The 26,765-nt window shown below is 39.2% G+C and overlaps 7 protein-coding genes across 7 annotated transcripts, besides 6 other annotated features; 2 read left to right on the top strand and 5 right to left on the bottom strand.

Moving 5' to 3' along the window:
- Positions 1–1,054: 1,054 nt before the first annotated feature.
- Positions 1,055–1,969: a mobile genetic element.
- A 10-nt stretch (positions 1,970–1,979) lies between these two features.
- Positions 1,980–2,028: a microsatellite.
- A 2,669-nt stretch (positions 2,029–4,697) lies between these two features.
- Positions 4,698–4,808: a microsatellite.
- Positions 4,808–4,914: a microsatellite.
- Positions 4,915–6,103: 1,189 nt separating this feature from the next.
- Positions 6,104–6,197: a microsatellite.
- Positions 6,105–6,197: a microsatellite.
- A 3,357-nt stretch (positions 6,198–9,554) lies between these two features.
- ACLA_093970 (putative protein kinase) lies at positions 9,555–11,062 on the top strand (the record flags this gene model as incomplete). The annotated part of the gene is made up of 2 exons (XM_001273123.1): positions 9,555–10,000; positions 10,939–11,062. 2 exons carry the CDS (start codon positions 9,555–9,557, stop codon positions 11,060–11,062), a joined length of 570 nt encoding a protein of 189 aa, XP_001273124.1.
- A 2,507-nt stretch (positions 11,063–13,569) lies between these two features.
- ACLA_093960 (uncharacterized protein) lies at positions 13,570–14,743 on the top strand (the record flags this gene model as incomplete). Its single annotated transcript, XM_001273122.1, has 3 exons — positions 13,570–13,821; positions 13,887–14,158; positions 14,215–14,743. The coding sequence occupies 3 exons, from the start codon at positions 13,570–13,572 to the stop codon at positions 14,741–14,743; spliced, it is 1,053 nt and encodes a 350-aa protein (XP_001273123.1).
- An 883-nt stretch (positions 14,744–15,626) lies between these two features.
- Positions 15,627–16,405, bottom strand: ACLA_093950 (glutathione S-transferase family protein; the record flags this gene model as incomplete). Its single annotated transcript, XM_001273121.1, has 2 exons — positions 15,627–16,184; positions 16,253–16,405. 2 exons carry the CDS (start codon positions 16,403–16,405, stop codon positions 15,627–15,629), a joined length of 711 nt encoding a protein of 236 aa, XP_001273122.1.
- Positions 16,406–17,261: 856 nt separating this feature from the next.
- On the bottom strand, positions 17,262–17,489 carry ACLA_093940 (uncharacterized protein; the record flags this gene model as incomplete). Its single annotated transcript, XM_001273120.1, has 1 exon — positions 17,262–17,489. The coding sequence occupies one exon, from the start codon at positions 17,487–17,489 to the stop codon at positions 17,262–17,264; it is 228 nt and encodes a 75-aa protein (XP_001273121.1).
- A 947-nt stretch (positions 17,490–18,436) lies between these two features.
- On the bottom strand, positions 18,437–19,332 carry ACLA_093930 (GNAT family N-acetyltransferase; the record flags this gene model as incomplete). Its single annotated transcript, XM_001273119.1, has 3 exons — positions 18,437–18,826; positions 18,884–19,186; positions 19,237–19,332. The coding sequence occupies 3 exons, from the start codon at positions 19,330–19,332 to the stop codon at positions 18,437–18,439; spliced, it is 789 nt and encodes a 262-aa protein (XP_001273120.1).
- Positions 19,333–19,800: 468 nt separating this feature from the next.
- Positions 19,801–22,076, bottom strand: ACLA_093920 (uncharacterized protein; the record flags this gene model as incomplete). Its single annotated transcript, XM_001273118.1, has 10 exons — positions 19,801–19,997; positions 20,053–20,148; positions 20,219–20,457; positions 20,566–20,663; positions 20,725–20,824; positions 20,879–21,139; positions 21,191–21,261; positions 21,311–21,355; positions 21,406–21,976; positions 22,021–22,076. 10 exons carry the CDS (start codon positions 22,074–22,076, stop codon positions 19,801–19,803), a joined length of 1,734 nt encoding a protein of 577 aa, XP_001273119.1.
- Positions 22,077–24,702: 2,626 nt separating this feature from the next.
- ACLA_093910 (isocitrate lyase/PEP mutase family protein) lies at positions 24,703–25,798 on the bottom strand (the record flags this gene model as incomplete). The annotated part of the gene is made up of 3 exons (XM_001273117.1): positions 24,703–25,325; positions 25,382–25,529; positions 25,589–25,798. 3 exons carry the CDS (start codon positions 25,796–25,798, stop codon positions 24,703–24,705), a joined length of 981 nt encoding a protein of 326 aa, XP_001273118.1.
- Positions 25,799–26,765: the final 967 nt, after the last annotated feature.

Here is a 26,765-nt window from a genome sequence, read left to right as displayed (position 1 = left end):
AGTATTACTAGAATAAAGTATATTTTATATATAATAAAACTAGATATCTTTAATTATACTCTATAAAGATAATAAAAAATAGGAAAGATTAATAAATCTAAAGATACTTATTAATTAAATAGAGAAAGCCTCTAACTATTAGAATATATAATATAATCTCTTTAAAGATAGGAAGGAAGAACTACCTAAGAGAAGGAACTTTTAATTATTATAAGAAATTATTAAAGTATATCTAAATATAATAGGTATTAACTCTATATATTATATAATAAAAGCATAAAATAAGGAATAGATAATTTAGATTAAGGCCCTTATTAATTATAGAGCTAGTTACTTATTTATATTATAAATAATTACTAGTTATCTTAGTAAAATAGAGCCTCCTTATAATAAAAGAAAAATACCCTTAGTTATATAATTACTAAATAGAGCTATAATAAATACTTACTAATAAGTAAGGATACTAATATAAATTAGGTAATAGACTAATCTTACTAAGTTATAGATTCTAGATATTAATAAATATAAGATAATTTTAGGTTATAACTAGCTAAAAGTTACTAACCTATAGATTAACTAGTAATTAGACTAGATAATCCTTTAAAATAAGGGAAGAATATACTTTATCTACCTTATTAACCCCTAATATAAGATTAAATATTATAAAGATAACTTAGTATAGTAGATAACCATAAAATAACTAAAGTAGATCTTATAAAAAAAGAAGTTAATAATATAGTTATATCTTCTCTAAACTAGTAAAAAAAAATTAATAACTATAAATTATAGTAAATAAATAAAAGACTTTAAGAATATATTCTAAGAAGAACTTAACCTAGGAATACTACTTACTTAAGGAGTAGACTATATTATTAATACTAGTAATATTAAATTAATTAATATAAATACTTATCTCTAATTACTAGAGAAGTTTAAGAAAACCTATTACTAAGTAGAAGAACTACTATAAAAGAGAGTAATCTAGATCTTAGTAAGCTAGTAAGATTTACTAGTAGTATTAGTTCTAAAGTTAGAAAAAAAATAATAAATATATATAGATTACTAAATACTTAATAAAGTTATTATTAAGAATATTTATCTACTTTCTAGAATTTAGGGGTTAATTAACTAAGTTAGTTAGATAAGGATTCTATTAAAAATTAATCTTCTCTTAGGGTATTAGTAATTATAAATAATAGATAACTTAATTACTAAGATAGTATTTAATATCTTCTTTAAGAAATATAAGTTCTTTATAATACTATTTAGACTCTATAATATATCTATAATATTCTAGATATATATAAATAGTTAACTATAAGATCTCCTGTATATAGTAGTATATCTTAATAATATCTTAATATTCTTAGTAAGTAAAGAGGAATATAAATAATATATATAAAAAGTTCTTATCTAATTATAGAGGAACTAGCTATTTATAAAAGCCTTAAAATATAAATTTAGTTAATAAGAAATTAAATTCTATAGGTATATTATTAGAGAAGGAACTATAAAGCTAATATTAGCTAAGATAGAAGTTATTATCTAATAGCTAAAACTAAAAAATATCTATAAAGTATAATAATTTCTTAGACTTATAATATATTATTATTAATTTATACTAGGATTTATATAAGTTATAACCACTCTCTATAATCTACTAAAGGAGTTAAATAAAGACCTTTAAAAGAAGAAATTTTATTTAATTACTTAGATAATAAGATATTAAGATATTTTTACTAACTTAAAAGAACTAATAGTTACTATACTAGTACTAATAATTATAGACTCTAATTAATCTTATTAAATTAAGACTAATATCTTAGAATAAGTAGTAGGAATAGTTTTAATATAGGAAGATAAAAATTATAAACTTTATCTAATTATATTTAATAAAAGAAAGCTTAATAATATAAAAAGAAACTACCTAATATAAGAGAAGGAGCTACTTATAATAAAAGAAGTTCTTTAGAGATAGGATTATTATATTAATAATAAAAAGATAATAATAATAATAACTAATTATAAGAGTCTTTAATATCTTATAAATATAACTAAGTATTTAAAGTAGCTTACCTAGTAGGTAGAAGAATTCTAAAGTTATAACTTAGAGATCTATTATTAAAAAGATAATAAAGTAATAATACTAGATATAATTAACTAATACTCTAACTTTATAGAAGAAGGGCTAGGTAATATTACTAAAAAAACTTTACTTAATATATTAGAAATATAAGAGATAGTAGAGATAAGATATTTTAAAAGCCTAAATAATCTTATAGAGTATAAATAGTATAATACTATAGTAAAATACCTAGAGCTATAGATCTTACTATAGGATAAAAGGAAGTAGGAGCTTATACTAATTATAACCTTATTTTTTAAATTAAAAAAAGAGATACTATACCTCTTACTAAATTAAATTATAGATAGATAATACCTAGGAGGATAATTTATATATTACTAGAAATTAGAGATATCCTATACCTAGAGATTCTATTCTAAAGGGACTTTCTATAAGAAATATATAGAGAATATAGCTATATAGGCTATCTAGTATTACTAGGAGCTATTAGAACTTAAGTCTAGTAGCCTTCTTTATAATATAATATCTAAGCTATAGTTAAGGAATACCTAAATTATTAAATATTATAAGGATTAAAGAAATATCTTAAATAAGAATAGTAATACTATATAGTAAAGAAAGGTATCTAATCTTTTAAATACTAGGGTATTAATCTTATTAGATGCCTGTTAGTAATACTAAATAGTAATAAATAGATTATTATTATTATTAATTATATAATAGGATAGATTATTATAAAAGCTATTCTATATGCTATAGATGAAATAATAATAAAGTTCCTATATAAAGAGATATTTATTTAGTATAATATCTTTAATAAGATAGTATCTAATAATAGTATAAATCTTCTATTATATATAGTAGAGATCTTTATAAAAATCTTAAAAGTAAAATACTATATAATAATACTAAATTATCCCTATATAAATAAAAAGAATAAAAACCTTAATAGACTCCTAGAATAAATACTTATAAAATATTTAATAGGGAAACTAATATAGCTATAGAATAAATATCTTTATCTAGTAGTATTTATAATATAAATATATACTTATATAAATACTAGTAAAAGCCCCTTCTACCTACTATATAAGATTAAACTAAGATTACTAAGAGATATAAGAGAATCTATAAAGAAAAATAATTATAATAGATTTATAAGAGTAATATATATATAAGTATTAGTAAATAAGAAGCTATTAGAATATATAATTAAGAGAGGGATAATCTAAGATTTATAAATAAAAAAAATTATCTTAAGAAGGGCTAATAAATTCTTATATAAAATAAAAGTCCTTAAAAGTTTAAGAGTAAGTAATTTAAGCTATATAAGATAATTAAGGCCTACCTCCTTAGAATATATATATTATAAGAATTAGGTAGATATATCCTAAAGAATCTTATTAATAAGTAAAGATTAGTAGAAGTAGAGATAGAAGATAATCTATAATATTTATAGATATTAGTAAGTCTTAATACTAGATTATAAAAAGTAGGTTTATTAATCTCTAATCTAATTAAAATATAAAAGATACTTAATAAGACTAACCCCCTAATACTATTATATAAAGAACTATTATAGTGTGTGGTAGAAGGATATAATAAGTAAAAATATTTAAAAGAAAGTTTATAATAAGTAGAAGAGGGATTAAAGATATAATATAAAATAAGTAAGTAAAAAACTTAATATACTAATAAATAAAAATTAATAAGAAATAGCTATCTTATATAATAATAAATAGAGTTACTAGAGCTATAGAATAATAAAGACTTAATTATTTTAGATAATAAGGACTAAAAGAGAATTTAAAGTAATAATTTAGAATTAATATCTTAAAAGAATACTAGAGAGATAGATTTTAAAGAATTATTTATAGTTATAATACTTTCTTATTAGGAGTAAATAGAGTAATATAAAGATAATATATTTATATAGATAAATTAGAAAATAGTATTATACTAGAATTACTTTCCTAAGAAAAAGAAAAAGAATTATAGACTAGTAGATTTTACTAACTATAAAAAAAAATTAATTATAATAAGATATTAAGAATTATATTAATTAACTAAAGTAATAAATAATTATTAATTAAAAGTCTAAATTAAATTTTATATTAAAGACTCTATAAGATAATACCTTAGCTAACTAGAATAAATTATTATTATTACTAGGAGGAGGTACTAATTCCTCTAGATAAGCCTTAATATAATAAATAAATATCTAAAGATTCTAAGAAACTATAAAAAGATTATAATAATTACCCTAGTTAATATAACTTACTAGCTAGAGAATATAAACTTTATAAAGAAATTTTTATAACTAAGTAATAATAAAGAAGAATAATATCTAGTAAGATTTTTTATTAGGGCTACTAATAAAATACTTACTAAAGTATAAGAAGAAGTTACTATAATAAAATTAATCTAAGAGAGAGAGAGAGTTAATCTAATTAAACTATTTTAAATAAGAGAAAAAGTTACTAAAGAAGAATTAGTCTAAAGATAAGAGAGAGTTATTATAATAGAATAATATTTTTTAGCTAGCTAGATCTCTATTATTATAGAATATTTTAAAGAAAGATAATACTTCTTAGCTAGAGCCTTCTCTACTATAGGAGAAGAGCCTTAATTATAAGAAATACTAGATAGATTTATCTTTATTATAGGAGAAGAGCCTTTATTATAAAAAATACTAAAAGAATCTATCTCTATTATAGAAGAATTAATATTATCTTTTATACTAAATTATATATACTTATTATTATTTAGAGAATCTTTACTAATACTATTATTTAACTTCTTACTATAATTACTAGTTATTATTACTAGCTCTACAGGCTAATTATATAACTTATTACTATAATTAATAAGAAAACTAAGATTACTAGCTTAAATAATAAATTTATAAGAGTAAAAAAGATTAGTAATTATAGATAAGAAGTATTTACTAAAGAGAATATATACTTATTAAAAGTATTAGAATCCTATATATAAAAGCTCTATATATAAAATAAATATATTAATCCCTAGTTATTTTAAGTATAGTTAGTATAGGACCCCTAAAAGAATATAAATCTATTATAACTAGGAGTAGAGATATATCCCCTAAAGGGACCCTTATCTAAAGAATAATTATTATAAGTTAATATATAGTTATAAGATATACCTTACTACTAGAGAATAATAATTAATATATAGTCTAAATAAGTATATTTCTTTATATCTAGCTTCTCCTCCTTATTAAACTTCTAGATAATTAGATAAATAATATCTATAACCTTTAATATACTTTTATTAGGCCTATTAAGATAAGCTTCTACTACTAGTAAGAGATAATTACTAAAGCTAGGAAGAGTACTTACTAAACTTACTAAAAATAATTATACTCTTTTAATAAATAAGATAGCCTTTATCCTTCTTTTATAGGGTGTCTATATTCACTAAGTATAAGAAGAATATAAGAGATTAATATATAAAGAAAGAGGTTTATCTAAAAGAAGATAGTAATTAATATAATAAAAAGAAAGATACTTACTATACTCCTAGCTAGTAGGAGGTCTTACTCTAGCTCTAGTTATAAGGATAATCTTATAGAGTTAGGCATAGACTTCTAGCTAATTAAATATAATAAAGCCATACTAGTTAATAAAGTAGAGTAGGGTTTTAGTAACCTATACTTACTCCTAGCCTAATAGGGATTATAATCCTATCTAGGGTAGGAGCCCTATGACTACTACTAGATTCCCCTATAAGTAGGGGAGGAACTAGGCATCTAGGGGTAGCTCTATCATCAGGCTAGAAGCCTAGGTAGTAATACTACTAGTAGTAGGTATAGGGGTATCCTAGTTAGCCCTAGAAGTACCTACTAGAGGTAGTAATAGCCTAAAGATAGAGGCTCCCCTTATAATAAGGGCTGGCCATACTCTTATTAAATTAATAAAAAAAGGCCTATATATAACCTTATATAGGGGGAGGAAGGCCCCCACAGGAATAAGGGAAAGGGAGGTGGGAGGAGCTGTAGTAGTAATAGTAGTAGTAGTAGTAGTAGTAGTAGTAGTAGTAGGGGTGGTAGCAGTAATAGGCCTAGTAGTAGTAGTAGTAGTAGTAGTAGGCATAGGGGGAAGGGGTATAGCAGGTAGTAGTAGTAGTATAAAGGCTACCTCCTTATTCTTTTATAAGAATTATTAGTAAGAATACTATAGACTTATAAGCCTTTACTTACCTCTAAGAGGTTAGAGGGGATAGATAAGAGTAGAGATATAAAGAAGAAGATATAAAAAAATATTTTTTTATAAAATATCTTATAATATATTAACTACCTCTTCTTAAATATTATAAATCATAGAAGGTCCCTTACTAAAACTTTTATAATAAAAACTAAGAAAAATATAGAAGATAGAGAGAAGAAGAGCTTATATACTCTATAAAAATTATTACTATCCTAAACCCTACTCTATAGAAATTTTATATAATAAGGCTATTAAGGGATTTATAGAAGTATTATAAGAATAAGTAATATAAACCTAAAATATACTATAAGAAGATTTTAATAGTAATAAAGATATTATAGTTAAAGGGATCTATCTATAATTAAGCCTTTATAAGAAGATAAATAAATATAAGTTTATAAAAGAAAAGGATAGTAAATCTTTTTTATTATTTATAATTTTCTCTTTATAAAAGAGGGTTTTTACTAAATAAAGATTTTTACTAGTACACCCTATTATGAATAAGGAACCTTAGATAGACCTTAGGGGCTAAGGTCTTTCAAGGGGGGGGTAGTTATAAGGATTATAAAGGTCTATTATATATTATATTAAAGCTATCTTTATAGAGGAACCTAATAATAAGAAGGCTCCTTATAAGAGGTTATATAAATAGTTATATAATCTATAAAGATATAAACCCTACCTGCAACCACTAAACTTCAGAGTTTAGTGATAATCTCTTTAAATAAGGACACCTATATTTAAATCTATTCACAATCATTCTCCTTTCACACTAGTTTCTAATTCTCGCGGATTATAGATCCTTATAATAATAGACCTTCGCAATCCTTACACTTAGGTACCTTATATATTATATAATCCTAGTCTAGTAAGTATATAAACTATAGGAGAAGGTATCTATACTCTTCTATCTAATATTCTTAAAAATATACTATATAAAGGATAGGATGCCTAAAGACTATCCTACTATTACTTAGTAATACTATATATACTTATAGCTATAGGGTGGGTAGTAACTAGTATAAGTTATAAGAATAGTCTTATAATATTATATATAGATTACTAGCCTTAAACTAGGAGTAAATCTATAATAGTAAATATATCTTAAGATTAATAAGAATATCTATTAATATTTATAGCTAGATAAGAGCTTAGTACCTATTTATAGGGTATAGCCTAAAAGTATAATAAATATCTATATAATCCTAGGGTTAAATTATATATTAGATAGATATTTAATAAAATAAGTATAAGCCTACTTCTTAATTATTATAGCTACTAGAGGTAGTATATCCTAAGCCCTCTATATAAGTAGGCTACTTAAGATAGAGAGAGGATTAATAATAAATTAATCCCCTAACTAGAATAGTTAGTATATAGCTATAGAGAGTAATTATAGAATAGCTTACCTAATTTACTAGCTAGGGGACTACCTATATTAGAGTTATAGAACCCTAATATAAGAACTAAATAAGAGAGGGGAGGAACCTAGACCTAGGGCCTAGTAGGGGCTAGAGAAGTAGCTATTATTATTACTAGGGGGAGAGGGACCCTATAATCTATAGGCTAAGTAAAAAAAAAAAAGAGGTATTAGTAAAGATAGATATAATATTTTATATTTATAAAATCTATAAAGTTAACTAAAGTTATTAAAAGAGAAGTATATAGAGGTTTATTTATCTATTTATAAATATTAGAAGTAACCTATAGATAAGGATATTATATAAGATAAACTTATAATAATACTCTGCTTAAAAGGTCCTACTATAATTAAGGGATAAGAGAAGAACTACTTATAGATAACTTAGATTATTATCTATAGATATAGAGATATTATATAAGGAGGTAGTTACCCCTACTTATAAATAGAGGGATAAAGATACTTCATGACGAAAGGGTTACGGCCAAACCCAAAGCTAGAGGGCGGGACAAGACATTGCCCCCAGTGGTTGAACATCCTAGTGAGCGCCAGAAAGAAGAAGCACTCGCAGCTGCATTGAAAGCTGGATACAGCCAGCATTTGTTTTCTGAAATCCTCAGATACAGTACAAACCTGAACCTGTGGATTCTCGACTATGACCAAACGCCCGATGGTATAGGGATAAGACCAGATACTCAGGACATAATACCCATTACACCACTAGAATGGGCCGTAGAGCACGAAAGGCTCGATCTTGTTAATCTATTCCTGGAGAACGGCGCTGACGCGAACTTCACTGTCTCCCTGTGAGATGGACCGGGGGTTTTCTAATTGAAGCTGGTTGCAGAGGAGCCACAGGGGTTTATATGTTAAACATATGCTGAGAGACCCACACGCTGTATCTCCTATGTCCCCTATTATCTAGTGTAATAATACTAAAGGTGGGTAACTATTATAAGGCCCCTATAAAGATATAAATACTATAATTAGCTATAATAAGCCTAGAATAAGGGAAAACCCTCATGCCTAGAGGATTCTAATAGGTTAAATATAGATGCATAAAATAAGGCAGTATATATAGCAGGATAATAATAAGTAATCCAGGGCTAATAATATATATACTATATAGTACTTAGATATACTCTAGATAAATATGCTACCCCCTATTACTTCTTATTCTTCTATAACTTTCTTATTACTCCCTACTACTATCTACTACTATCTATTATTATATAGTGCTCCCCATTCCCTTCCTATTTCTTTAGGATAGCTATCTTAGAATAGATAAGATTAGCTTATAGGCTTCTTCATAATAGTAAAGGTAAGGTATTAGTTAAGATAGGCTATTAGAAAGTATTATATTAGTATATTATACAGAGTTAGATTATAATAAGTATTTTATAGTATCCACTAAAACCTAAGATATAGTAATAAACTTTTATATTAGTTTATTATATACCTAGCTTTTTATTATATTAACCAGCAGTATTAGTTACTTAGCCTAAATATAACTCTAGGTTACACAGAGTCATGAATTTACATCTATAAAAGGATGTAGTAAGCATATTAATAATAGCAGGGCCCTAATATAAATACTTAAGTCTTTATTTAGATGCCCTGGAACAATAATGATTATAATGGCACTACGGAAGGCGTTTTTATTGCAAGCTTCTGGACTTTTCAGCTATCTCGCTCAACCCCCGCGCTGCTTAAGGCAGTGAAAAGAAAGTCTCAGAGGCTGCTTGAGATTCTTGTACAGAAAACCGACCGCGTCTCCTGCACCAGAGCCCTCGCTCTCGCAGTGGAGCAGCAGGACATCATGACCGCCAATACCCTGCTTGCACATCGCGTGCGATGTGACTTTGAAGAATCCGATCGGCCTCTTCCGCCTCATCCCTTCTTTGGGGACTACGACTCTAATCTTTCGCGAGGACTAGAAGTGGAGGACTTGACACCTCCTCTCGCCCGGGCTGCTAGACTAGGCAATGTGGCTCTGGTAGCGTTGCTCCTTGAACACGGTGCTGATGCCAATGCCGCGTACCACGATCTAGGCGGTCGTCGCGATGGATATGAAACCAGAGATTCGACAATCCCAGCCAACTTCTCCTGCGGAAGGGTCGTACAGATAGCGATGGAGATGGGTCATTCTGAGATCGTCCATTTGCTCGTCGATGCCGGCGCAGATATCAACCTTACACACCCGGTCTGGCCGAAACCAGTCTGGCCTGTGCCGGGTCACATCTGTCAGCCCGTACCGAGGGCTGTGTACGTCGAGGTCAGGGCTGGCCTGGAGGCAGCGGTAGCAGCAAAAAGAGGGCAAAGCCTAGCAAAAAAATCCAAATTGATGTAGTACTATGAGCCCAATATCGTGAAAGGCTCATTTAGAAATATATATCAGTGTTTCGTGTGCTGACTTGATTTCTGGCAGTTAAGAACGGCTGGCCTCCTGGATGCAAATGCCTAACAGACATCAATTAGCATTGCACATCTGACCACAATTAGACGAACCAAGATAGCCATCTTAGCTCCTTATTGCCATTCCCATTCCAGTAGGTGTCCATTGTCACCCTAAATATAGCGCGACTAGTTTAAAAGTAGCTACCAGGGGTAAAATTCATACCACTTGGGTCACGAATAATCTGAACTGGAGAGCAGGGGATGACGACCAGTCCTCCATACCTGAAAGGATTGGCAGATAAATCGTGAGGGTTGGCCGGAATATACAGAAACACGGAAGAGACCGCGGTGCTTGCAGGCCATGCATGGTCTACGAGAATAATGGTTCTCCTAGATGATACTGTCGTAGTAAATCTCTGGTGAGATTTATATCTGGAGTCGCCTTGCTGGACGATAAGCTTTGCTATACCAACCGCCAAACAATTAGGACCAACTTTTTTTTAATTTGACTTAATTAATACTTCTATTTCTATCTTTATTCTCATACTTGTTCTTCCTTGTTGGCCTCTAGGGGGATAAAGATCCTCGTGGACGATGGTTGCGTATGAACTATTTCCTCCAGCTAGCTTGAGAAGCAGCATTATTGGCCAAGGCCAGATCTTAATAGTGCTAATATGAATACATGCCATGTGTGGAATACTCCTTGAAGCAATGTACGTGCTATAATTGTTGATTGCTTTCATGTAACGCGGATAAACTGAGAGACTCCACATGAGATTTTACTGTACTGACACCGGCTTCATCAGCTTTGTTGCAGTGGCATTTGGTTCCGAATCTGTGATGGACTTACTTCTGACCCAGGAGGACACTGATGTGAACAAACGAAACATGCATGGGAGACCGCGTAGCGAGGCTGCTGCAACAAAATGATCTCGAGATTGACGTTCCAGACAATTTCCATGGAAATACTCCATTTGCACTGGCAGTAGCCGACGGGGATGTAGACATCGCAAAGGTTCATTAATGTGATGAATGTAATGCTCTTAAGAAATGAAAAGTTGGCCTCCTAATAAGTCTTTGTCCTTGTTGTCCACCTCATCATCAATTTCGTAGTAATGCCCCCTCCTTTTCATGCGAGATGTGAACTGCTCATTCAGATTCTGCAGAATGGTGTGAATTCTCCTCTTATACCCAGTCTCTGACTTTGCATTCTCAAAGAAAGGGTTGCTATAGGTTCCTTCCACTACAGAATTCACAAGATTCTAGAAATACTGACTGTAATGAAAAAGATAGGACGTCTGCTCTTCTTAAGTTGTTTATGACTCTCCTAAATTTTCTAGCTTCTGTGAATAATCTTCTATTTTAGCTTTGATCTCCTCCATCAGACTGGGTAACTCCATGGCTATCTAAGCTAAGAGGAGCTTGCTAAGATGTTCATACAAATGATGAATACTAATGTGGGACTGGGGTAAAGCCTCCCAAACACCTGAAGCAAAGAATGCAGATTCTTCTTTGTCTCACTCTGAAAACGTCCATGTGCCCTTTTCAGTGTCTATATTCTTTAAAGTATGCCAGCCTAGGCGGAATTTGACCTCTTGGTTTTTGGTAAGTAACACAAATTAGGCTTCACTGTCTGAGTTGTGAACTAAGGTGTTGAGCTTTGTGATAACACCCAAAGTTTAGGTACTGTATAGATCCGCTGCATGGGCAAGCTTGAGGATAATCTAATTAGGAACATCATTCTTTGCTGGTACCACAGCAAGAATAATGCTTCTTAGCTCCTCCATGTAGGACTTCACTACTTTATGGACTACTTTACTATCTACTGCTGAGTGCTGTTTTATTTCAGAATAGATTAAGCCTAGAAGATTAACAATAGTTAAATATAGACAGTCTGGCCCGGATACCTCAACCTAAAGAAGGTTATTTAAGAAGGATTTTACATTAGTGTAAATGCCCATGGCAGACTTAGCATTCTTGATTAATTGGGGAAGGCCCTCAAAGCTATCAAGCTCCTCATGGAATTAGGTAAGCACCTCCTGTTCAGATTCACTATGAGACTAATATAGGACAATAGATACACAAACACTAGCCTGGCTACTTTTGTGTAGAACAAGCTCTGTTAGGAATTAGGTGCTTTAGAGAGAATTAAGGAAAATGTTCCCTAAAATTATAGATTTAGGTTAGTAACTTCCCTTAAGAATAACAGCCAAGGACAAGAGGGGAAGAGTAAAGTTAGTCTTCACCCAAGTCAACCAGACTAATATCATGCTCCTAAGGTTATATTTAGCAATAGATGGAGTTTCAGTGTAGATATATGGAATTTCAGAGTTCTGGTATGAAATCCCTATCTCCTAAGTTTCTTTTTTTTTTTTCTAGTATTTTATCAGCTTCTAGCAACATAAACAGGTCATATTTCTAGACCCTACACAATTCCTAGGCTAGGATATATTTATTAAGCTATAACTAACTCCCCTGCTGGTGACAGGCCTAGAATATAATTAAGTACACAGAACTGTTTCATCAGGTGATTAACAAGCAAGGGCATTATAATGCCAAAGCACACATAGCAGAAATAATCACACTTCTCAGCCTACCTCCCAAGGAGTTACTCACAAAATCTGATGCCATGACTAAGTTTTAATAGCCTAATCCTATACAAAATGAGGCAGACAAGCTCTGCAGGAATGGGCGCGAGTATTTTAATAGGCCCTTTTTTAATGAAAGAGGTGAGCAGTGCAGAAACTTCCAATAAATACCATTATCTTTTCACTGGCCTATTCATTCTGGAAGGCAGACTCCTCTATCATGATCTGATACCTACCTAAAAACTTAAGGATTCAATCCAATCTTTAGAAGAGGAGAGACAAGTCTTCTTGTCCTTTATCTATCAGATGCTTACCTGGCTTCCAGAAGACCGACAGACAGAAGGTGAGAGCGAAATTTCCTAAATTATCTTGTCAGCTTTATATTGCTTTATGGCCCAGTTGTTCATATCTTCCTACAAAGTCTACAACGTCCTGTCTGTTCCCTAAATTTCAAGAAGATTCTTGATTTCTGAAGCGCCAAGGAAATTCTACTAGGCCAACGATGCGCCCTGAACTTTGTATCCTTTTGAGGTAAGAAACGCGGAGAAAGCCGACGAGCCCATACTGTGTATATCTATCGCCTGTTAGATTCAGGATAGCGCAAACTAGCTTGGCCTCGTATCATTGCATGACTCGCTCCGGATTGCCGGAATTTCTGGGCAATCTTGGCTTGAAATGGGCCACGGAGAACTGGTGAACAGAAAGATCGCGAAGCGACTAAGCGAGGCTGTGGTCATTGCCCAGCCGAAAACTCAATCAGCTCTCCTTAAATAAAGGAGGATCCTCTCCCGTCTCATGGCCTGGCTGACTCTTTACTAAACCTTACGGACTGCAAGCTTTCTCACAATAATGCACCCTCGACTATACTGTCTTCTGTTTGCTGGTGCACGGCTATCCCTTGCCGCCCAAGTGGGATATTTCGACTCCACCAAATGCGCAGATGCTTCTGGGTTCGCCACGTGCTACGACGATGCAGATGAATGGTGGGCCGACTGTATCAACAAGAATTGCGCAGGTCAAAACATTGATTGCCATAATGCCTGCGAGTGTGTTCGGCAGGGAGCCTACACGCGGTGCGCAGTGAGTTCTTGCTGGAACATGGTATGTCCCTCAAGGCTGTGGATCACCATGCCAAACGGGTCTAATGGGAGTCGAACCGTCTTCAGGTCTACAGCTGCGAGTACCAACTTCAGGTCGCCGACAAGATGGATTCTTGTATTAAACCCGACCTCGATCAGACCCCTTTCTGGCCACCGCCCGATAATGCGAACGGACGCTGCTCGTGCAATATTGGCAAAATAACGACCGCTCAGGTACTCACAAATGAAGTGGTTGCTTGGTGTGGGGATCTGGTCGATCCATTCACTCAATCCAGTAGCGAAATTGAGAGCATTGGAAAGGCGTGTCTGTGCTGCGGATACAGCGGCTTACTCTCCAGGTGAGTCTCAGTCTACACCACTTCGGTCACACATCGTAGATATTCATTATGGCTAGTTTGGCGTCATTCTGTCCCAAGCTCGACCCTGCAGAGCTTAAGATGGATGGGTTGGAGCAGCTTCTGGCAAACCATACTTCCAGCTTGGACTGGAATAAGTGCGCCCAGTATATGAGTGGTCATGATTGCGCTGCGGACTTCAAATATCCTAGCTCCATTGAAAAATACTATGGACCTGGTCAGATTCCAAAGGGAGGGACAGAGACATTGCACAATATCAATGCACTCACAACCCCTGTCAGTGCGACTGTGACATTCACCATGGGAACTCTGCTATTGCCCGTTACCGCTGTCTCAACTAGCCCCTTGATGCCCACGGCGTCCAGCGACAATGGCAAAAGTAGTGACAGCAGCAAAAGCAGTGATTCGAACAACGACAACAAGGATAGCACCCAGGGAAATTCGGGTGGCGAACAGGCAACACCTACACAAAACACCAAAGGCAATACGGCTGTCCATCAGATAGCTACTCACCCTTTACTTGTTCTGGCTGTGGTGATTAGACTCGGCATCGTGTGGCTCTTGTGATAGGCAGAACGCTTTCACGGGAAGTGTCAATTAAAACCAAGGCACAGCATATCGAGATCATGATGTAAATAATTACTAGAGCTTTGGATTTGCCGGAAGGATAGACCAGGAGCAATCGTGTAGCAAGAACCAAATGGTGCCTTCCTCAAGATAGTCCGGGCGAGCATCTCGGAAGGAGGTTCTTTCGAACTTCTGGCTGGGTAACTCTATCCAGATGTGTTGTACTATTTTCCACACTCATGACTTTTGCACCAACAGACATCCTGTCAGTTCATGGCGCACAAGTATGCCGTATGGCAGGTTACTTTCTTTAGGAATTACCTTACAGCTCGAAAGAGTGATAGCCTTAGCCTTAATAATGATTTATGGGTGCTCTATATAGATTAGATTAACCTAAAGGACTGCTTAGATAGAGAAGAGGTTCTATATAGTCTTATAGGCCTTACATACTATCTCTGTAGTGGTGATGCAGGGCTGACCCATCCAGAATAATCTAAGAATGACCTACTACAGAGTAGTAAGCCTGCTAATGATCATATAGTAACTCATCTGTTACTATTAGTAGAAAGATGATAATAGATTAAGTCTATGATAATCAAGCCACCATGTTGCTAGTTTCATAACACAAGAGATTGTTGTCCAGAAGCTGGAATATGAGCACAGATGAGCACAGAATACTGAATGATGAAACCGGCATGGTTCTCATTGCAGAAAATTATCAAGTTTGAGTAGAAGAAGGTCAACCTCCCACGATTAATAGAGATTTAAATTGAATTGATAGAAATATTCGTTAATCATATATTTATGATCTAGTCGTATCTCTATTTCAAATCGAAGCATGGAACTCCGACATGTAATCTAGACCAGCCGATCCACAAGCCATTTATTTCTTCAAAGTCGCCAACTTCTGCTTCATCATCTCCGCAACATCCTTCTCGTTCCAGATAAAGTTCACACTTTCCTGCGCAACAGTCACCTTAGCCCATCGAGTAAACGCCGGCGTCCTCTTCTCCAACAACTCAGGCAGGTCCTGCCGCAGCAACCCGGTCTCGGGCTTATGGAACGAGAGGATGCGCAGCAAGAACGAACCAATCAACACCTCCACCAGGGTCAACTTCTCGCTGCCCCCGAAGAAGGGACCGCTGCCCGTCTGCGACGAGAGAACCGGCTCGATTTCCTTCTCGATGGCGGCGACAAAGGCCTCGCCGGCATCGGTGCGCTCGTTCTCGCTCGAGGCACGCAGGGAGGCGATGAAATGCGACTGGACCTTGGTGAAGAAGGTGTCGACGAAGAAGGCGATCCGGGCACGCTTGAGTGCGCCTTCGGGGGTGTTGGAGGGGGGGAGGAGGTGCGAGGGATGGGCGTCGGCGAGGAACTGGGCGACGATGGCGGATTCGGTCACGATTTCGCCGTTGTAGGTTATGCTGGGGACAAGGCCGCGCTGTGGGGAGAGGGTGTATTAGAGCTTTGCATGTTGGGAGGATTAGGAGGCGGAATTCAGGTACATACGGGGTTAATTTCGAGATACCATGGTTCGCGTGGTGTGTCCAGGTCGATGATGACTTCCTCGTAGTCGAGCCCGAGTTCCTTCAGGGCGATGTGGGCTCTATGCGCCCATGGGCACCGATGGTTGGTGTAGAGGGTGATCTTGGGGACAGTCATGTTATGTTTGGGTGTTTCTTTGCGATGGATGAGAAGGAGGAAGGAATAGCTGTGGGGTCGGTTGCTTAAGAGGGAGACGAGGTCGAGTGGGGAGAGCAGATCGATTTATAATCGGCTGGTGAGCTCATGTTGAGGGGAAATGGCGATGATCATAACCAGATAAGCTGGTGGTGGATGTGGTCGACGCACTCCCCGCATAAGCGCTGGATCGGCAAATAGAATCTATCAGGAAAGCCTTGACCAAGTTGACGCTGATGTCGAACAGAAACCAGAGGAATATATATAATTATTAATAGGTATCTAGCATTGAAAAGTCTACCAAAGTTCAGAATAAGCATCTGCCTCGCTTCAAACCCTGTTGCGGGGGAGTATTTTAGCCATTCAATCGTTATCTATTATTAGCTGCTTCGCAGATTATATACAATCACTCTTATCCGTCATGAAATTCCAGAGAAATATTTTGTAATTTTTGCACCAAAGAGAGAGAAGTTTGAGCACGGTGCTCAACTGCTATCCCATGACTTCTTCCAGCATTGAAAGATTCTCAGTGCACGAAAGGGTATAAAAGAAATGAACAACCCGAGGGGCGATTAGTGCTTGGAGCTGCCCCCGGCAAGTACTCAGAGAGCCTTGCTTCCCCGTCTAATTGGATTAGGCTAGCATTCCCTCTGAGAAGAAAGTCTTTTTTTTTTCAGGTGTCGTAAGGATCGCACAAGAAACAGTCATTGTTCGTCATTGACTCGTCGCTGCCTAAAGTTGGGAGGCACATGAGCCAGTGCTGGTGATATACACCGAAGATTTGAGGACTGTGGAGGCATTGCGGAGTCTCCAATGCCCCCGTATCGAGACAACTCAATCAGCGCAGAGCTAGGTATTGCGCCACAGCTTCGTGGTGGATCGCTGCAGCCTTGTAGTCCTTTGGTGTTCGCTTCTTGGGAGCAGCGGTGCTTGATGAGACGCCGCTGTTGTCCTTGAGCTTCAGGGTCTTGGTGAAGATGCCCTTGAGCGTTGAGGCAGATGAGGAAGTTGTATGCATCGAGGCGTTGTCCATGGTGGTGGTAGACTCAGAGGACTTGGGCGACATCTTGATAGTTGTATCGTGATTAGAGACGATGGTTCGTAGTGTATCAGATTGCTTTGGTGGTCTCGCAAGATTCAATGGAAGAGGTTTAGAATGAACGATAACTCTTGATGCTCACAATATTGTCAATTGATGGTTGATAAAATGCTTCATGGTTAAGAAAACTCCCCTGTTTATATAACTCTCTTGAAGGCCTTCGAGTCATCCAGTGTACCTTGGGAGCCATATTCCTTTCTTGATAGATGACAAACCCCCCAAACATTACAAACGCAGTAGATGACGTTCATCAATGGCTAGGCCGATATATTTGAAGCTAAAGATGCTCTGCAAATTCTGCAAACCAGACAGACTGGGGTCGTTGTGCCTCGAATTGGGATGGTGCTTCGTATTCCGGCCACTGGCGCTGCACTTGGCTGGATGCCAAGCTTCAAAGGGCGTATGAATCAACCATGAGCCTAGGTGTAGCCCTGTACAGCCCTGTTTGAGACTAACTGGGGCCCATCAGAACTGAGATACGTGAGTCATTTATAAAGCAAGGAATCTGTGTATGGTCGATGCGATCGTTGGTGTATGAGTCGATATCTCGGGACCACACCGAGACAGCCACCCCCACGACTGCTCCGGGTGGATACGACGCCCTACCAAGTACCAGGACCCAAGTATCGGCATGCAATGGATGAATGGCTGCGTTGAAAATAATGATTACAAAGATGAATAGACGAATCATGGTCTCTGTTTGTAGCCTAAAGCTTAAGTAGCAAATTGATATCGAATCCACCACTTTGTTTCAATCTAGCCTTATGTGGTCATGGCCCCGAATAACTACCCACTTTTGTGAAGTTTGGCTTGCGGGATGAAGTTTAATCTGTTCAACGGCACTGTTTTCCAAAGGTTATAGAAGAGCAGAGAATTGTATTTCTAAGCATCGCCGTCATTGAACAATGAGCAGTTCAACTAGCATATCTCCTCGTCAAACCATTGAGTCTCTCCCTCCCCCCGTTCTCCCAATCATCCCAACACAAACTCAATACCGCCGAGTGACAACCAGGTCCCAGCCTCACTCGGCCGGTTGGATCTGTGTTCGGAATCTTGTCATCCATCCCACCAGTCGAGACTCCCTTCTTCCCCTCGGGTAACACTCGTTGCCAACGAACGATCCCCTCGAACTGAAACCCCAGCCGCTGAGCCGCGGCAATCGAGGAGTGGTTCTCGCTAAATGCCTGCCACTGCACGCGACGGAGATGCAGTCCCTCTGGCCGTGGATTCAGTAGATAATTCAGGAGTAGCGCGTGGGCAGTCGTGCCCACAAAGGTGCGCTGGAATCGGGGAAGAATCACAACCTGGGAGAGAGTCATTTGGCTTCGTTCGGGGTAGAACACGGTAGTAGATGCACGTACATGGCCGATTTCAGCCGCTGCATTCTCCGTACTGGCGTTTAAGATCCCCGTGGTCCCTGCAAGGGTACCCTCCTCGACTTGCAGCTCTTCAACCTCGTCTGAGCCGGGTTGGCGTTTTCTAACAACGCCCGCTTTCAAGGCGATGGCAAAGACGATGACCGACGCGGGTGCGCGCACTCGCTCGATGTACCAGCGTTCATATGCATCAACACTCTCGAATGGACCACAAGGGTAGTTCTCAAATATTTCTGGTGTCTCGGAGGTCTGCTTCACGTATGCTTCTGCTAGTGGCTGAAAACTGAGCTACGACAAAAGTCAGTGATGTGGCCGAATTTGAGTTTGAGCAAGTATACATCAAATGGCACCAACCGCAGCTGGTCATTCTCCAGCCTCGACAGGTCGAGCGGAAAGCAGAAATTAAGTATGTCTGGGGATGTTGAATTGGCCATCGTACTTTTGTCTGGTTACTTGGTAAGAACGAGGGGCAGCTTGGTGAACGCGTCTCGTAAGAACGTGCTGGGCTTGGCGCGTGCTCAGTCGCCTGGACAGACTCATATAAAGTGGTTGATCTAGGGGATGGCGACTGCGAGGGATTGCAGAAGAAAATATGTGCTATTGATTGTTTCTAAAACTATTTAAACTATCCACTTAAATCCCATATGAAGCCTTTTTTTTTTTTTTTCTCGCTGTTGTCGTTTTGTGTCACAAAGACACCACCGCATCGCCAAACCACCTAAAAAAAGTATGAAACCTGAGGAATCCTAACCTGCTGTCCCGATGAAATAGTTTTTTGCTGATAAAGACGATGGGCAATCCCAAAAAGACCTGACCGATTTTTCTGCTGCCTTGGGGAATCAACAATTAACAAGCACCCTTCGCCATTTGTTTCATCCTTCGAAGCGTCCCACGAAGCGACATCAATATTTGGCCTGTACTGATCCGTAAGATACCCCATTGAACTCGAAATGAAACAGCAGAGATGCCGAAGTGGGCGTCATGACAATTTGATAATCAATTCTGTAGTACTTCTTCCCTCGAGAATCGGTTCGCAACTTGAAGAAGGATCTCGGAATTGCGCTGAGATAAGTCTTCAGGGTGCAAAACTTGAAGACATCTTGAGAGGATGGTTAGTAGACAGAGACTGTATCCGGGAAGAGTTCATTTCACACCTGCTGTTTTCGAATCTGGAGCATCGTCCATGTTGCAGATGTATAGGGAATCTTCCACACACCTTAGGTCTTGCTCGGCAGCTTTCAGAGGAATGGCTGCGTACCATCTCATCTTGATGGGCTTGTGCTCAAACAATTCTTTACCCTATTATTTGTCAATGGCAACGATGATTCACAAAATCTTTTTTCATAAGTAGAGATTCAGACCTTTTGATGCACCAACTCATGCGATTATCCACAGACCACTCCTTATAGAAGGAATTCCAATACTTGTCTGTCCGATGATGAATTTTCGGATCGTATTTTTGGGAGAACGAGACACCATAATGACGACGACCGATTCGCTTGTTGACCTGATTTCCCTCTAGGCCTCGAAGAACGGCACCCCTAGAGACATTTAGCAGGCTGGATCAATCTTCCATGGGAAAGAGCGTGGTGTATACCGGACAACAGCAGACCACCTACGAATGGTGTCAATGAAAAATACTTCGAATCTGATGCAGGGATACTCACGCATTTGGGGGCTGCATCACTGTCACATTAATGATGGCAGAACGCAAACGCTTGAGAAGACACTCGGAAGACCCGAAACCGCCGACAAGAAGAATGGCCTACTGTAGTTAGCATAAATGAGTTGACGCTCATCGTGAAGAATTGTGGTAACTAACTCACCTTGATCTGCTTTCCAGTCGAGGAGACCTCGACCATCTGCTCCTGAATCAGTGCTTCGATCTCATCAACCACAGGGTTGAATATGCCTCCGGTTGTTTGCCTGGGTATCATCAGTACTGTGTTGTAAAAATTTTCTAAAAACACCATGACGAACTGGCTCAGTGTCAGCAACCCACTCTCAAGTCCTATCATTCGTTTGTCCCCAACACCCGCAAGAGGCACAAAGTAGTCGACACCAGAGTAACCGCTGTCGTCTTCATCCGATAATCCAGCAAAATGGGGTTTGATATTCTCCTGCCAGTACTTCATCGCAAACTCCCTGGACTTCTGAGATAGATTACGGTACTTTCGCTCGCCCAGGATTCCAATTAGGTGATCTTCGAATCGTTTGTCGAGGAGGACCGAACCACAGATACTTCCTGCATTGGCTTGATAGTATCTACGGGGAAGAATCCCACTGCGATACTTACCGGTTCCTGCAGTGGCTTCCTCCAGTCGAAGAGGGTGGATGCTCTTCACACAGTAAGAAATCAAATCCTGTTTAAATTAATTGCCGCTGCCTTAGGTTGTATTTGAGAGCACATACCACCGTTCCACCTCCAGCGTCGCAGATGAGGACAGCATCGCCATTCTAGACAATATTCAACCAAGCGATTCTTGCATTCTCACAGGAGTTCGCACCTTTATAGTATTTGGTTGTATCGACTTCAGGCAGTAGAGAGCTGCCGCCTCCGGTTCTGACACCAAAGTCAAGTCTGTAACAGGGATGCCTGCCTCGGTTGCTGCTGTCAGAGTGTTATTCTTTGCTTTGTCCGTCCAGACAGCTGGAACGGTCATCACGTATTGTATCTCCATGGTTTCTATAGCATCCCCAAAGCGACATTTAAGAACTTCCTTTGTTTTCGCAATGAGGAGCTGGAGATGGTCTCGGGCCACATCAGCTGGATCCTTGTTGTACTTTTCAAGTATCTTCTTCGACTCCGCCACCGGAGTGTGTTTGATCTCCTGAGTTGGGTCGAGCAATAGCTTGATGCCGCGAATCACCTCACCAAACATGCTTGTCTGATGACCCCACAGGATTTGATTGTTCTCGTATGAAATGGTAGTAGGGACCCTTGGCGTCGTTTCTGAACGAATTAGTTGATGATGGAAGATATTCCCAGAGGTTGACGTACTGTTTCCGCCACCAGGCCACGCAGAAAGCACCTCGACATCGTCAGGAGACGTCTGGAGTGCCCATGCAACACTAAATCTGTAAGACAACAACCGCGAAAATGTGCAATCAAGTAGCCTTACCCACTGTTACTCGTTCCAAAGTCGATGCCGACGACGATACGTTGACGACAAGACATTGTGGATAATACTGACGGAGAAATTTTTAGCTCTGGAAGAAGGTAGTGGAAGATGAAGAAATGGAGAGCCTGACGAAGCTGTGGATGGAAGTCAGAGAGGATGTAGAGAAATACAAGAATGTCATTTGACAGGTATATGAATGAGTTATGAGTTATTAAGCTTCTTGGTGAAAGATGAAAACAAGGCAGATCATTCTCACTCAGCCTAGGGTAGGTGGTATCAATTAATCACAATAGATCTCTCACTTCAGCTTCATTCTCTAAAATACATGGTTCTTTGATCATCACCTTATTCTCCCTTAGTGTCAGATAGTCATCCACAGCTAACCTTACCTTCGCCTCCTTAACAACCAACCGAGTATGTTCTCGTGATTAACTCACTTCAGATCCCGCTCTCCAGGGAGAAACAACCAGCCTAGGAAATCCGGTACTTATTGTTTCTTGCTTCAAACTGTAGTACTGCTAACAGCTGACCACAACACACAGTGTTCAACGCGAAAACACTTCTAGAAGCCAACAAGAGACCGCACTTGCCCAGGCACTTGAGCAACACAAGCCGGAACCTTTCAACAGAGACACAGAGCAACGGTATAAAGATGGAAACAGACTGCTCTCATTTGCTCAGGCACCAGGGTCTGTTACGCAAGATCAACATATCCATGGAGAGATCCTACAAGTACAGGAGCAGGCCGAGAAATCTTGTGAAGAATCATTGGGGTCGTTGCAAGAAAAAGATGAGCATATCGCCGAGCTTACTCGGAAGAGCAACTCGTTACACTACAGTCCAGATACCCTGAATGACGACGAGATTGTACAGACCATGAGAAAGTTGGACCAACAGCTCGACTTCCGGGTCAAAGCTAGCTTCAAGGACCCGGCGCTTCTAAAACGACTCGCACAAGTAGATCTTCCTGATGTGTCTTATGGGGCTCACTATGTCAGCGATCCAGCACAGGCGCAGAATATGCACGAGAGATGGTCGTACCTCCGAGCCTTTGCTGCCACATACGTTTTCTACCATATATTTGACCAATACATGCCGGGTATAGTTGATCCGAACCTTCAAGAGTGTCTCGGGAGCATAGAATCAACAAACTCGAACAAATGTAACATTCAGCCAGCCTCAAACACTATTCCTACTACTATTATGGTGTCCCTTGACCAAGGCCCGCGCCACGTCACTGCTACCTGGCGTACTGCGACTACTCCGTACTGTTGGCGTCAAATCGCTAAACCGAGATCTATGGTGGATATATGCATAATTGTTGCACAGTGAATTGAGCAACTTGCGCCTTTTGCATCGTCTGACACCAGAATGAGAGTAGAACAGCTCTTTAACATTGTGACCAAGTGCATGGATTTCAAACAACGCGGTGTTGGCTGGGGATGCAGTTGATCAAGGTTAGAACTTTCGGCCGAAATTTTCTAACTCTTGGCAAGGTTAGAAAATGTATGTTTCTACGGAGTAAAGGGAATCCCAAAAGCTGGCCAAGGTTAGGTGGGGCAAAATGTTTCTAACCTTGGCCAGCTCTTCTCGGCCGAACTTTTCTAACCTTGGTCAACTGTAAGCCTGATTTGTTTGGAACTTTGGATGTTTTGGACCCTGAATAGTAAGGCCTGAGGTGTCTGTTGTGGATCTGCTAATCCATTCTTAGTCAGCGTGGGTAGCTACCCCACTATACCTTATTTGTACATTGTGATTGAATTAGTCACCAAGCAGCTATTGCTGGTTCGAATCCCGTCAAAGTCAGTTTCTTTTTTCCCCCTCTGTACAATGAATTATCTGACCCATACAGGTCACATAAAGGGCACACATAGTGAGGCTGAGCCTTCGTTGACAGACTTGGTATAACCTTAACGACAGCTTGTGCGACCTTGTCAAAATTCCCCTCATAATCTTCTGTCAATCTACTCATACTCAGCTGATGTGAAGTCATCCGGGGCTGCAGCATCAAAGATCGCCACATGCAACTGACAGTTCCACCAGTATTTCATGCAGCCAATATTTGACTGCTAAAAATTAGAAAAAAAGATACCTTGTACTGAGATCTCTGGTTCTCCATAGGCTCTATTGGTGCAATGAGACCGCATCTGGACTGGATATTTTCTCAAGACACCTGATTGCCTACCTACTACTCTATGACTCGCCATATACCAAGCTAACAGCATGTCTAGGGGAAGCAACCAAAACAGACCGGAATATGTTTCCGCCAATGCAACTACTTTCTAGGAAACCAGTCATCAGTCCTCCTGCCTGGTTTATTGGAGGTTGCACCCCAACACAAATACGAGCCCAGAATAGGGCCGAAATGGACCGAGTGTACCTACAGTTGAAGCTCAGCATTCCCTCTCAGTACCTAAATCTGACTGGCTGAAAAGGCCTAGTCGCAGACTGATCAGCATTGGACCCTTGTTGCAGGATGATATAATTTTTAACTGACAGCCATCGAAGCCAATCAGATAGCTGACGAGAAGTGGGACTGCATGCACAGCCACAATGCGATGTACGTTGCGCAGACCAGCAAATGCGAACTTTCGTATACCTTCTGTTATCCTGAATTCATGCTAAATCAATGTGGAATCCCGTCAGAAAACAAACAAACAAATTTAATAGCCGAAAAATCAATCAGACGCCGTTGGTAAACCCGTTGCCCCCAGCCTCTGTATCAATCTTCATCGAATCGGCCAACCCACAGACCTCAAACAGCTTCTTGGGCCCCAGTCCGTCAGGGATACCTGTGACACCATCCTTCTTCAATCTCTCCAGCGCCGACTTGATGCCCAGGTATGCGGGCGCCAACGAGGCAAAGGAGAAGATCATGATCCGGAATCCCATCTCCTTCGCCTCCTGTGTGGTAATCACCGGTCCGGCTCCGTTCTCCACCATGTTGAGCAGCAGCGGCCAGGGGGCCAGATCTTGAACCGCCTGGCGGGCCATCTCCTTTGACGTGAATCCCTCCAGCAGACCCACGTCTGCGCCAATGTCCCGTGCGGCTTTGAGACGGCGGATGCACTCGTCGTAGCCGTGCTGCTGCAGCGCATCAGTGCGCGCAATCAGCACAATATTCGAGCGCAGACGGTCCTTGGTCATCTTTGCGGCGCGGATGCGCATGAGATACTCGTCCAGGTCGACGACCTTCTTGCCGGCAAGATGGCCGCAGCGCTTGTTCTGGATCTGGTCCTCAATGTGGAAGCCAGCCACGCCGGCTTGAATGTACTGTTGCACGGACTTGGCAACCATGAGAGGGCCTTCTCATAATTAGCAAATGCACGTGTAGTTTGAGGGGAGTGTGGCAAGCACATACCTCCGTAGCCGGTATCCATATCGGCGATCAGAGGGGGGCCAAAGGGATCCAGGCTGGCGATCATCTCCGCATTGGTCTTCATGTCGTGGAGATGGGCCAGTCCGAGATCTGCCATACCGAGTCTGGAAGCAGTTGTACCCGCGCCAGTCTACAAGATCAGCAGGTGGAAACGATAATCTGGAGGAAAATAAGGGGAGAAAGACGTACCATGTAGAGGGCCTTGAAGCCCAGTTCCATGGCAATGCGCGCGGAGAGGCCATCGTAGACTCCGGGGCAGATGATCAGCTCCTCTGTATCGCGAATCGCTTTGCGGAGTTTGGCAGCGCCGGCAATCATAAAGAGATTCACGATGGGCTCGCGGCTCTCGCCGTTAATCTCGTAGAAGCCGTCCTTCTCCACGGTGATAGTGATGCTCATCTTGAAGACTGTGCAGAGGGAGTGTTTGTACTGCTGTTGAAAGGCTGAGAGAGAAGGTTGATGATCGATTTGATGGAAGATGAATCCTTCTGATCCCTTTTATAATTTCCTCATCGCCTTTATTCGGTCAAACATCTCCCCGCCGAACACAATTCACTAGCATCATACTGCTGTCCCTATCGTCACCTGGGCTGGGCATGATACCCTCCACGCCGAGTCGCGACAACCCTCTCGGCATAATCGCTACGCTCCCACGATCCCGTCGAGCCATCACCATCGACTCTGCTTGGTTGCTGACGAGTCCAATGCGCCGAGACTGCTGGCGCAAATGTGGAATGCTTCGACGTCGCCCACTATCGATCCAATAAGAACGACGAACCGTTCATACGACAATCTATTCCAATGCATCGTGCACCGGTCCAGCCGATAAGCCATGCGCCGAGAGGGAGACAATTTCAGGCCAATCTCGTGTGAATGAAAGTGATACACTCGAGCCTAGAACATACCAACACCGAGCATCTCGTCTGGAGGCACCTCACTGTGGCGCTTGTAATAGGAGGAAAATAGCAAGCCGTGTCAACAATGCTATGCAAGCCAGACGCTCATTTGACCAGAAGTATCCATGATTGAAGCTCTTTGCTCCCTCAAGAATGGTGTCTTTGAGTTACGGGCAGTGTAAGTCCCGTACGCTCAAGAGTACGATCTGCAGCTCATCAACGCCTGATTCCCTTCTCGACACGCTCGTTAGCGGTTGTTGTATATCCCAAACAGGCAAATAGGCAAGACAACACTGGAAGCCAAGCGGCTTGGACTCTGTGAAGGTGTGACTGGGTAGTATCTGCAGTCTCAACGTGGTGTACCCCGTGAAACAGTATCCCCCTTGTCCCAGTATCCACAAAACACGAGGCACCAGCTTGCAGAATTTGTTTCCGTCCAATCAACAATTCTTCACATTCCTTTGCAGCGC

This window comes from Aspergillus clavatus, genomic scaffold (genome assembly GCF_000002715.2).
Source record: "Aspergillus clavatus NRRL 1 1099423829798 genomic scaffold, whole genome shotgun sequence".
Taxonomy (NCBI): domain Eukaryota; kingdom Fungi; phylum Ascomycota; class Eurotiomycetes; order Eurotiales; family Aspergillaceae; genus Aspergillus; species Aspergillus clavatus.
Note: the sequence above shows the minus strand (reverse complement) of the source record. Positions and strands in the feature narration are given on the sequence as shown.